Source organism: Podarcis liolepis, assembly GCF_965112155.1.
Source record: "Podarcis liolepis genome assembly, chromosome: 3".
Lineage (NCBI taxonomy): Eukaryota > Metazoa > Chordata > Lepidosauria > Squamata > Lacertidae > Podarcis > Podarcis liolepis.
The window spans coordinates 81,235,586-81,248,429 of record NC_139557.1 but is presented as its reverse complement, the minus strand read 5'-3'; the positions used below and the strand labels follow the sequence as shown (position 1 = coordinate 81,248,429).

The following is a 12,844-nucleotide window of genomic DNA, read 5'->3' as shown; positions in this document are numbered from 1 at the left end:
CTTATCTCACCAAAATGCACAAGTCTAGGGGGCGCATAGGGAATTTAAAAGGTGACTGGTATCACTTCTTAAATATCATAATTCTATTTTGTGCCTGCAGTTTTTCTGAAATTTGAATCTGGCAAATATGCTGCAGCACAGTCTTGGTTAAGATACACTACTGTAGGCACACTACCAATAATATTTTCATGACACGCTCTGAATAGGACCAAACAGAACAAATTCATTCCATCGCCTACTACAGCAGATTCTGAAATATGTTTATGCAGTTTTCTATAGCGTTATCTGGATGCCCATAATATAGGGAAAGTGCTTTCTTTGAACTCTATGACCTGCATTCAAGTTTTATTTTAAATAAGGTTTTTTTGGGGGGGCATGGTTGCCATGACTGAAGACATTGGTTTGGCATTAGATTAAGTCTATCTAGCACATTAGGTAAAGGTAAAGGACCCCTGGATGGTTAAGTCCAGTCAAAGGCGACTATGGGGTTGTGGAGCTCATCTCGCTTTCAGGCCAAGGGAGCTGGCATTTGTGCACAGACAGATTTCCAGGTCATGTGGCCAGCATGACTAAACCGCTTCTGGTGCAACAGAACACTATAATGGAAGCCAGAGCACACAGAAACACCACATTATTGTACTGGGAGTCACCTAGCCAAGTTTGTTTAAACCTCCATAGTTTCTCAGATGTCAGGGCCACCTCAGGAAAGAAAAAGATCCCGTCCCCTCAGCAAAAATAAATAAATCTATTTACAGAGCCTGAATGGACTGGCAGCTAAATCATACTTCAACACTAGAGACAAGGCAATGTCATGGTACACGAGGGCAGGAGGCTTGCTAGAGAGTCCACAAAACCCTGTCTTCCAACATCTCACTGGCATTTTCCAGCAGCAGCTGCCTGAGCTGTCTGTCTCACTCTCCCCAACGAAAGGGCTATCGCTGCAAGAGGTTTACAGGTGTTGGAGTAAAGGGCCTTCCAATAGCACCATCCTCATATTATTCATGCTACCTGGTCAGTCCAACATGGAAATCAGCTAAAGCACTGGCACCATCTTTGGGGGGCCCTGGGCGCCTAGGCATCCACAAAATTTCTACTGTGGGTGTCTGGCCGTCACATCATGCGCACACTGCTCAGCCTCACCTGCCACCAGCTGCCTTACCTTTGCTGGCTCTCTGGCACCACAGTGGTGACTGGGCCAGGGCCTCCATCTCTGCTGCAGGTCCTCTGTTTGGGCCTGTGGCGGACGTGCTTCCAGGGTGCACCTGCAGCTGTGGTGGGTCTCAGTGGAGGCCTCGTAGCAGAGGTCTTGGCCTGGTAGCTGTGGCAGGGGTGGGGTGGCAGAGTACCATATCCATATCTGCCCCCGTTGTGTCCACAGCTGCAGAGACCCCATGGCAGAGGCCCTGGCCCAGCCGCAGTGGCGGCAAAGAGCAGTGGCAGTGGAAGCTGGAGACTGAGTTGCACACGCTGGGCACCCACAGTCTGGGGCCCATGTTGCCACCTCTGAGCTGAAGCATTAGCAGATTTCTGTACTAGGACAAATGAGTAAGGTTTCCAAATGATAAAGGCTTTGGTGTTTTCTTGCCTAGTCTTATCAAGTCTAGTCTAGTAATTCATTATTTATCTTGTGCTGCCTCATATACTGAGGTACTAAAATATGAATTTACTCAATCAAAAGCAAGGTGGTTATTTTTCCCTTTAATTTGTCAACCGTCCTACACTTACCTTGTGTGTGTGTGTGTGTGTGTGTGTGTGTGTGTGTGTGTGTGCATATATTCTAGAAGTCAAAAATTCGTTACCTCCAGCTATCTGGCAGAGAAATTCTGCCTGCTACAGTTCAGTCTCTTCATATATTAATTTTGAATATTAAGCATTCAGAATGCAGTATGCGCAAAAGAACAGGATAAGCTGTTCAATATAAAACATTTACATGAATACTAGAGCTTTAATTTGCCAGAACATATTCAGAAATCCAGTATTTCCTGCATTAGAAAAGGTCACTCTTTTGATTATTATTTTCCTTTCAAATGTAGATCACCTAGTATTCTTTTAAAATATTTATTAAATGTGCAGGCTTATCTACATGAGGAGACTTGAATGATTAAAACAGGTTTCTTCTTCTTTTCTCTCTTCCTCTCTCTCTCTCTCTCCCTTTCTCTTTATGAATCAAGGTTACAGATGTTCAGCCGAGAACTCCTAGTGACCTTAAGCATGACCGGCAGTCTAACACTTTCAAAGGTGACAGGTCATTAGCCTCTGTTCTTGAATCTTTGAACTCTTCTGGGGATAACCAGCTACGTGAGATGGCTGTGAAAGGTGATGCACCATCTCATTCTGTCTTATAGCAGATAGTTGCATTTAATGTCGTTCCATTATCCTGGAGTGATTCTTCATCACCTCTGGCCATGTGTAACCTCTATATGCTCTTTGGGAAAATACAATCAGTGCGGGTATAAAGTTTAGAAGCAGCTGGTCAAATGGCATTCTTCATTCATGTCATTCATACCTTCCATAAAGTCAGTTTATGGCAGAAACCCTGAACTAGACCTACTCAGACTAAAGGATGTTTCACACATTACATTATTGTATATTGCCCAATACAAAATGATGGTCGGTGCTGAAGATAAGGGGTCTATAAGTGGTCTGATGATTGTTTATGAAGAGGTATAAACAAATTATGTAAGAAATTATATTTTGATAAAATCAAAGATAGCTTCTTAATGAGGCTGCCACTGAAGAGACTACAAACCTGCCTTCTAAAAGGATGGAAATAAATAATATAGCACTGAGGTTATAAAGAGTCACTTGCCCAAGGCTACCGAATAAGTTTGTGGCAAAGGCAAAATGTGAGCCAGAGACTTCATAGATCACTCACTATGCTCCATATTAGCTCGCTATAGGGATTCTGTATTTTAGTTATAGTTGGGAGCCACCTTTGAGGCCTTTATTGTTGAATGACAAGATAAAAAGTGTTAATAAATGAATAAGCACAGATGCCTATCAACTTTATATTTAAATCAAGAGAGATATTCAGGACACAACCTACTAAGGACATTCTTTTGGACAGCTCTCATTCAACAGAGCTTCTGTCCATGCTAAACACAGGTGTGATCCCAGGTAATTACTTTCCCCAAAAAGTGTCTGCTGCTGAAACACCATCACCCTCTCCAGCACTTCACTCAAGAAAGGGGTGTTCGAGACTGAGCAGTAGTAGTCAAACTATAACATCCCCTTAGTTAAACTAAAATAAATAAAACCACAGTGGTATTTTAATTTTTGCATTTATTCAGATATTCCTAAATGTATAATAAAAAGCAAAATAATTTGGATTGTTCTTGTTAACCACTTTCTTCTGTTAAAAGACTTACACATTAATTATGCCATAAGCTTTTGTGGACAGGGGTCTACTTCATCAGATAAGTGAAGCTGAAAGGAAGCTGAAACTGAGCACAACAAATGCAATGCGGGGAAATCAATGCTCGAATGTTATTTTAAGTGGAAGTTGGCAGGTCTTCACATTTGCCTGCATGGTCAGAGCACCTCAGGTATTCTTGCTCTCTTTCTTTACTCAGTATGTTGGGTTATTCTGGAAACACTTTGTGTGTGTATCCCTAAACAATATGTCCTTGTCTCAAGAGGAAAACAAAGATGAGGGGGGAAATACCTCAATTATTGAGGGCCCAATTATCTCCCTTTTCATTCTGAGAGACTTGAATTAAATAATTTAATTAAGAGGGAAAAGTTAACCAAAAGTTCTGTAACCACTTATGAAGTGAACTGTACTGCATATATCCAAAGTTGTAGCAATGGGACTGCTTCAAACTTCTTGTGGTAAATTCTTTAAAAAATGAATTGCTCTTTACAGGATGATGTGGTGGCCACTTTCCATCAGGAGAGCTACATGGCTTCACTAAATTTTAAGAGTTGCATGCCCTTGGCAACAGCTTTCCCTGGCCCAAATTATTCTAGATAGTCTCACAGGAAGGAGACGGTTTCATATTATAGAACAAACTAGACTGGATAAAGTCAAGAATCCAAATCCTTACTAATTGTGATCTCATGTCATGCACTTATATTAAAGGATTATCTCACTTTTTTTTTTAAGAGCTCACAGATTGCTTCTTCCCATCACAGCAGAGTCATGGGGCTCTCATACTCACAGGATAAGCCTCCTTAGCTCTTTTCAGTTGCTGGGATACTCTTTTCCTCTCACTTCCCTTGTTTGGTCTGGTATAGTGAAGGGAAAACGAATGATTTCAGGGTCATGAAGCCATGCATAAAAATGTCATGTGAGATCAAATCACTCCAGAGTGATTGTAAAAAAATAAAATAATACAATTAGTATGGAATCCAACTTCCCCTCATAGTATAAAGAAAGAAAAAAGGACACAACCGGACTATTAGTTTGAAAGTCAGATATAATTAGCCAATTACTGTAATACACAAGCTCAATTGAAGACTTCATGGTAAGAAGGTCAGTTGATGACTTATGACCCCACCAAAGCTATTCATTACTTATTTTATGTTTTATTTTTAAAAAGACTAGTAGTCTGCCAAGAGGGATTCCCCCCCCCCACCAAACAATAAGTGAGTGTAAGAAAGTCAGACTAGGATCTATGTTTTATTATTATTTTCCTTTTTGTCAATCTGAGGAAAAATTAACCAACGAGGAAATCATATTCTTCGACTAAAAGCTGGTTCGCACATGCATTACCACCACTGCTTAGTGACCTGATGGCTGACAGCTGACAAGTAGGGCCAGAAACCTTTTTCAAAAACCCATAATTTCTGCCTGTGGACAGAATAGGATTCACATTCGTGAAGAACACTTTCTTGCAAACCTCTGTACTTTCCTTAAAAACCTCTTCCTTGAGACTGGCAAACCTTTGTGGATGGTATGGCATAGGGTGTGGAGACTGAAATTTATTTGATTGGAGGAGCTATTTATTTATTTACTTATTAATATCCCTCACTTCCTCTCAAAGGAGCCCAGGGCAGCAAAGAAACAAGTGATAAAATAATGAAAATGTCTGAAAAACATCTGAAAAACAATTCCAATACAGATGCAGACTGGGAAAGGTATCAACTTAAGAGACTTGTTGAAATAAGCAGGTCTTCAGTAGTTGCTGAAACAGCAAGAGATAGTGCCCATCTAATACTAAGGCACATCCTAAAAGCCTGATTCCTACATTGTGTGGAATGCACCACCAGATAAGATGGTACCTGCAAGAGGGTCTCACCTTCAGAGCACAGTAAACATTTGAGTATATGGGGGAGTATATTTCAGGTGTCCTGGTCCCACACAGTACAGGATTTTAGACACCAAAACCAGTACCTTGAACTTACGTGGGTAGCTATTTGGCAGCCAGTGCAGTTGTTACAACAGTGGGGCAATGTGTTAGCAATCTCCTGCCCCACTGTGCAGTCAAGCTACTGCATTTTGCGCCAGCTGCAGTTTCTGAACCTCACAGGCACCATCACACTGAAGTAGCCTGGAGGTTACCAGCACATGGGTGACGGTGGTCAGACTGTCCAGGTTCACAACAGATGTTATTTAAACCATTATAGCTAATTTTAATATATGATTTACAAGAAACAAAAACAAAATTAAACTCTAACCACTTAAAACTATATTTTGGTCAGTGCCTCTATAAATGGTTGCCGGGGGTGGGGACACAACACACACACTCCTTACTTGCTTCATAAATATGAACAATTTCTTAAGAAGAACAGCAGTCGCTAAAGAGCCAGGGGGGAAAGATGATGAAATGGTTTATGAAATTCTGGCAATCAACAGAAGAATGTAGCTATATATTACTATTTTTAACTTCCAGTCATCTTAAGTTACAAAGCGATTTAAAATCATATGCCGTTTACACTCCTAGAAGCCCCGGGAGGAAACCACTGTGAGGATTTCCGCTTCACCACAATCTTCACCATAGGCTGCAGGAGCATGTGAGTGGACTGTCTGAAGAGCAGCAAAACCAAGCAAGTCCCTTGTGGGGGTAAGGCAAAAACCACTCAGTGCCACACTCTTCTGATCATTTCTCAGTGCAAGCATTTCTGCTTGCCAGATAGAAAGACCTTCCCTCTCATCCTGCCCCACCCTCCCTGTCCTCCCTGTCTAGACTATTTGGTGTGAGGCACAGGGAGCACAGAGGAGAAGAGGAGGGAGCCCCATTGCACCAGTCAAAAACCTTGTGCTGGTTCTGCAAGCACAGAGGGTTAATGGGATCCAGCCCAGGGGATCTTGTTACTTCCCTGCCATGCTAAGTGTTGAATTACCAATTGTGCATTGGTCCTCAAATAAATGTTGGAGCCAAGACCCAGTGTCCATCTCTTTCTTGTGGACTGCAAATACCCACATGTGCCCTTCACAACTGATGCAACAGTACATGTGTATTTTGTGCTTGGGTGTCTGTACCTAAATATACATGCAAGAAGCTGCCATCAGTTTTTGTTTTATTCCTTTTTTATAATCCTACCTCTGCAAGCTGTATTTGAAGTACAACAATGGCCCCAGTAGGCTGTTACGATAAATCTACCTTGCTTCACAAACACATAGCAAGTCCTGGAAGTTTCTGCATGCACTGAGTATATTTGATGATTCCTTTGCTGATGTTCCTCCTACTTGTTTGCAAAAAGAAACAGGGGAGGGGGGAACTGGGTGTGTGGGTTTAGCAACACATCCTTACACTCCAGGGATCTAGGGCTGTAAAGAGATTTTTTCCACTGACTTCAATAAGCCTTTGTTTTCCTGGAAACGGTGCATTAAAAACTGGGAGTTACCGTTTAAGTATGTTAGAAAGAGCAACAATATGTGTACTTCATTAAAGGAATATTAAAGAGACAATATAAAGGATCCTTGTTTTTCTAGCACGAACGGTTGTCTGTAAATTCAGTGACAAATACATAAAAGTGAATAAAGTTTTTAATTTATATGTACTGCATCCTGAAACTGCAAATTCTTTTAGCATCTTTGTCTTCTTGATCATATTTGATTACAATTATTTCCAAGTTACAGATAAATAACTAAAGCTGAAAAATAGTGACACCCCTGTCACAGGTGCGACTAGAAAGTGTATAGATGTGCCTGCATATCACATTTGTCTTCTACATAACTGAGGACCCTGCATGAAGCAGGGGTCCTGACTGTGACTACGCTGATAGACATGTAGAGCAGGAGAAATCAAAATGGTGTCCCAAGACTTTTTGACTATCATAGAATTATAGAGTTTGAAGGGACCCTAAGGATCATCTTGTCCAACTCCCTATATGCAGCTGTCCCATATGGGGATTGAACCCGCAACCTGATGCTATCATCAACACACTCTTACTAAGAAAACATCAGACCCAGCTGGCATGGCCAATGGGTCAGAGGTGAATGAAACTGTAGTCTAACAACTTTCAGCTAATGATCAAGGTTTGGTGCTGGAGGAGACTCTTGAAAGTCCCATGGACTGCAAGAAGATCAAACCTCTCCATTCTGAAGGAAATCAGCCCTGAGTGCTCACTGGAAGGACAGATCCTGAAGCTGAGGCTCCAATACTTTGGCCACCTCATGAGAAGAGAAGACTCCCTGGAAAAGACTCTGATGTTGGTAAAGATGGAGGCCACAAGGAGAAGGGGACGACAGAGGACGAAATGGTTGGGTAGTGTTCGCGAAGCTACCAGCATGAGTTTGGCCAAACTGCGGGAGGCAGTGGAAGACAGAAGTGCCTGGCGTGCTCTGGTCCATGGGGTCACGAAGAGTCGGACATGACTAAGCGACTAAACAGCAACAACAGTCCAACAACTGCAGACCATGGCAGGACAGCTGTGCAATATGTAATAATAATAATAATAATTTATTATTTCTACCCCACCCATCTAGCTGGGTTTACCCAGCTAATCCTTTCCTCTTCACACATACTGTCCTACACGGTGCCAAATGGCTGGACCAGAATTTTATCACCTGCTAACTAATACAGATGAAGCTGCTGCTAATGGCACATCCACAGGGGCCACTTCAAAAATAGGCAGCTGGGAACTATTTACCATGAACTTGAACTACACCCTTTGCATCTTGCTGACAAGAAGTGTCCTTCTCAATATGCAAGCCTGCCTCCAAGTTCAGCATCCCATTATGATGCCAAGGTTTCCTCTTATCTGAGAGGCAGAGAATCAGAAGGAAAAATAAGATCAGACTTCAAAGCAGTCAACCATTTCTGGCAGGCTGTCTAGACTATCTAACTGAAAGCTAATTTACAAAGGGGAGATGCCCACGTCGGGGAGCCATTAAGTCTAGCCAGGGCTACAGCTCTTGTTCCTGGGCATCAGCCTGACAAACGATGATGCAAAGGGCAATGAACCCACTCCTGGAACTGCAATGCTCTTTATCCAATGAGATTATTTTTTATTCCTGGTCCCGTTAGCTCAGCATTTCTCAGATGTAGCCTGTGGCATGATTTTGTATAGCAAATGTATTTTGTGGTTTTATACTGTAAATTGCCCTGTGATCTTTGGATGCAGGGTGGCATAATAGTAGTAGTAGTAACAGTAACAACAACAACAACGGTACAAAAGCCTCAGGTTAGGCTTAGTGATGTTATGTTAAATGCACATTAGCATTCTTTTTTGTGGGGGAAGCTAATACTGAGAGGGGGGTTAATTAGGACGGTCAGCCATGATCTCCACAAAAATCCCTACCACCACAGCAATTATCATTAGGGGGAAAGGTCCTGTTGTTGACTGTGGCCAGGGAGGGGATAGTTAAGGTTCCCCAGTGTTACGCTATGGAACTTGAAAGTTACCCAGACACACTGTTAGCATTTGAACGGAGAAAAAGTGAACAAAAAATTATTACATGGGCACAGGATCAACACCTTTGGGGGCAGCTTAGTTCCTAAGATGCTTTTAACAGCTTCATGGCATGCTGAAATTTCACAACTACAGCTTTCCACGGCAGGGATGTTACATTTCTTCCTGTCAAAGAGTTCTGCCCGAGGGAAGGGGGTAAGCATACCACCATGCAAGCCTGCAAACCTATCCATATTTACCTGGCACTTTGTACCACTGAACACCTTTAGGGTGAGGCTGTTTAACTATTACATTATATTAATACATCTACTTTATAGCTTCAGCAATTTCATTCCCTTCCCAACATAATAGATCCTATAATTATACCATACTCTCCAAAAGATACATAACAAACATATCTAGACACTAATTAATGGATTCTGCAGATATTTTGAACAGTGTGAGCCATCTTTTTTTTTTTAACGCCAATAAGACATCAGCAGTTCACGAATCTTCTCACAATAAAATTGCCCACGTATCTCATGCAGGATTATACTTCATTATCAACCATGCAAATGCAAGGGTATTCATCTTGGAAACCCCTACTCTGATTATTATTTACACGAGCCTTTTTCTACAATCACGTTCCTCCAGTTTGCATCACCATAATTATTACAACCAGGATTTCTCTTCATTATTACTACTGCTACAAACGGGATTTCTAATACGGAAGAATGCCTCTGAACTTTCGACTTCTATACTATTATTAATGAGTCTCAACAGTCCATGTTTATTAACCTTCCAGCCATAAAGCAATACCCTGTTCTGGCTTTTTCAGGACAAGTAGGCCTGTTGAAGCACATGGTCCTTTGGCATGATTTGCAGTGTTAATTTTCTGAACCACAGGATGGTTATCAGAGATAAAGGCTGTAGAAATACGGCTGTATGTTATGAGAGATTGGGGAGGAGGGGGCTGACTTCCTGTTTTTACAAATGAGGTAAATTACTGCTTGTTCAATAATATGATTGTGTTGATACAACTTCTTAATATGTATTACTCAAATCCACAAAGTATTCTAGAGATCTTATTTGGGGGGGGTGTCCTTTCTAACGCTACTTACTTGATAGGGATACAGAGTAACGCCATTTGTTCTCGACAAGGACCAGGTGCCGTCTAGGTACTGATGAGCCTGGATAGCCACAGAATTCAGGATGTTACCATTGCTGGGGCTGGTGGCCATCTGTACACTGACCTTTGCCTGATGTCCCAAGGAACCATTTTTCTTCTCTATCCCATTAACGATCCCTATGTTGTTCTGTTTCCCGCTGAGTTTGTTAGGCAGAAAGCCAGCATAATTGGATGTAGCATAAGGAGCAGACATGTAGGCCCAGTCCCTGGGCTGCAGGCTGCCCATATGTCGCGAGCCCACCAAGGTGGGGATGTTGGGGAGAGGAGGAGGGGAGCCGGGAGAAGCATCGCAATGTTCAGTGTTGGCAGCCTGTTCGAGGGTCAGCACCATCTGAATCGCTTCCTGCTTCAGCTGGTTCAAGTGAGTGGCACACACGTCGCACCGGTTGTCTCTTTCGTTCCATGCCTTCCGGGTGGTGTTGGGCACCTGCAGCTTGTCGTGAATCGCAGAAGAGAAAGCCGGGTCCTAACAATAAGAGAGAATGAGGGGAGAAGTAGACAATTAAAATTGGATGATAGGGAAAAAATTAAATCCAAATTCTACCACTGGTTGTTATTAATTCATTTTATTAACAAGTGAAAAAGAATTAGGATATAAAAATCCCCATACTTCTGCTGGATCTTAATTAGCAGTCGTATTTTTGAATACCACTGAGACGTTCATTTGGGAGTTGACTCATGAAGATCTTTCCCATTTGCATTTTCAAACTGCGCTAAAATTACCCATAAGATTACTTCAGCTTCACACACAAAAAAGAAATTTTTTATTCTGAGCAGGGATTGGGAACTGGAGGTCCTCCAGATGTTATTGGGCTTCAGTTCACATCATCCCTAACCATTGGTCAAGTTGGCTAGCTTCCAACAACAACTGGAGAGGTACTTTGTTCATTAGTTGTGTCCACTGATCAAACCAAGCATACAATGCTGCCCATTAAGAGTCTTTTAATATTGAATTTCATAATATAGTGCAAACTTAATGGGCTTCTTCAAAAAGAAGGGTAGTACATCAGTCAATCAATCAATTTATCAATAAAATTATCCATTATTTACCTTTTTAAGAAATCCATTTTCTACCACCAAAATAATCAAGTACAGTGGTACCTCGGGTTACAGACACTTCAGGTTACAGACTCCGCTAACCCAGAAATAGTACCTTGGGTTAAGAACTTTGCTTCAGGATGAGAACAGAAATTGAGAGGCAGCAGCACGGCAGCAGCAGGAGGCCCCAGTAGCTAAAGTGGTACCTCAGGTTAAGAAAAGTTTCAGGTTAAGAACGGACCTCCAGAACGAATTAAGTTCTTAACCCGTGGTACCACTGTATTGCTGGTAATACTAGATAATCAAGACTGCCCTTGGATAGGGCAGTCTAGCCAGACTAGCCAAAAAACAAACAAAAAACTGGCTTCCATCTCATGGCCCATTTTTCTTTTTGGAAGCTATGTGAGTGACCATCCTAAAGGAGACCCAAATATTAGCTTTCAAAATATCTAGTCCACCACCTGCTCTACAGTAGGATTTTGCATACATGAAACCTTGTGTACTTCACACAATGAACCCCATCACACAGGGTCCTGCACACACAATTAACTCTAAGGTAAAGGTAAGGGGACCCCTGACCATTAGGTCCAGTCGTGACCAACTCTGGGGGTGCGGCGCTCATCTCGCTTTATTGGCCGAGGGAGCCAGTGTACAGTTTCCAGGTCATGTGGCCAGCATGACTAAACTACTTCTGGCAAACCAGAGGAGCGCATGGAAACGCCGTTAACCTTCCCGCCGGAGCAGTACCTGTTTATCTACTTGCACTTTGACGTGTTTTCAAACTGCTAGGTTGGCAGGAGCAGGGACTGAGCAACAGGAGCTCACCCTGTCGCGGGGATTCGAACCGCCGACCTTCTGATCGGCAAGCCCTAGGCTCTGTGGTTTAACCCACAGCGCCACCCCAGATGAATATGTGACAAACAGAGCAGGAATGCAAGAAATACCAGTACAAGTACAAATCAAGACATGATATAGTGAGACAAAGGCTGCATTCTGACATCATGCTTACCCATAGTTTAGTATGATAACAATTAGACTAGGTGAACCTTGGGCTTACATGCTTCTTCCCATCCCGTCCCTTCTCCATCTTGTCAGTGAGGAGAGCAGAAGCTTAGGTTTCTGGAGTCAGTAAACCACAGTTTAGCATTACACCAAAACCCTAAACTGTGATGTGAAAGGATTCTGACAAATGCTTGCATTCTCTGCTTGACTCAGCAGCTAAGCTGACAAAACAGTTGAGGGTTGAAAGCTAAAGTGTTTGCAGTATCTAAGAGCATTCTCTCTGGGTCTCAGAAGACGATGGAGGGGGTGGGTGGGAGCAACTGAGGAAAAGTGCAGACAAGAGGTCAAAGATAGTTTAGAGACCAAGGAGAGAGAGATCTACAACACGAGGAGATGGAAGGAAAAGAGGAGAGCTATCAAAAGAATTTGGGCTGCCTCAGCAGAGAACTCTGTGTATATAAAACAAAACAAAGTGGAGTCCTATTATGAAAGTGGGAAATGGAACGTTTTGAGTATGTTCTCCACCATGAAGAGCTATGAGTACAAAAGACCTGCTGAGGTTCTGAAGACTCCTAGACCCAGAGGCAGTGATGGAGCTAGTATGTGGCTCATCTTAATGATGGTTTATTGAAAGAAGTCAGCTTCACTAAACATACCGTATTTTTCGCCCCATAAGACGCACCGGCCCATAAGACGCACCTAGATTTTTGGAGGGGAAATAAAGGGGAAAAAAATTATTTTCCCCCCAGGTGCTCTGCGCTACACCAGGAGCTTGGGGCGTGCGGAGCTCAGCGCGCCCCAAGCTTCTGCGTGCAGGCAAGGTCTCCGCTAGCGTGG

General features: G+C 42.5%; 1 protein-coding gene across 5 annotated transcripts in view; it reads right to left on the bottom strand.

Moving 5' to 3' along the window:
* The window catches only part of KIF26B (kinesin family member 26B), a 296,108-nt gene that overhangs the window by 196,270 nt on the left and 86,994 nt on the right, over window positions 1–12,844 (bottom strand). For 4 of the 5 annotated variants that reach the window (XR_014524480.1, XM_083496725.1, XM_083496728.1 and 1 more), the window contains one exon: window positions 9,900–10,433. Coding sequence is in view for 4 of the 5 variants with exons in the window: in XM_083496725.1 (XP_083352851.1) it covers window positions 9,900–10,433 (534 nt within the window). In the remaining variant the exon portion in view is untranslated. The remainder of the gene's footprint in view (window positions 1–9,899; window positions 10,434–12,844) is intronic. The other variant, XM_083496726.1, reaches the window with a different exon arrangement.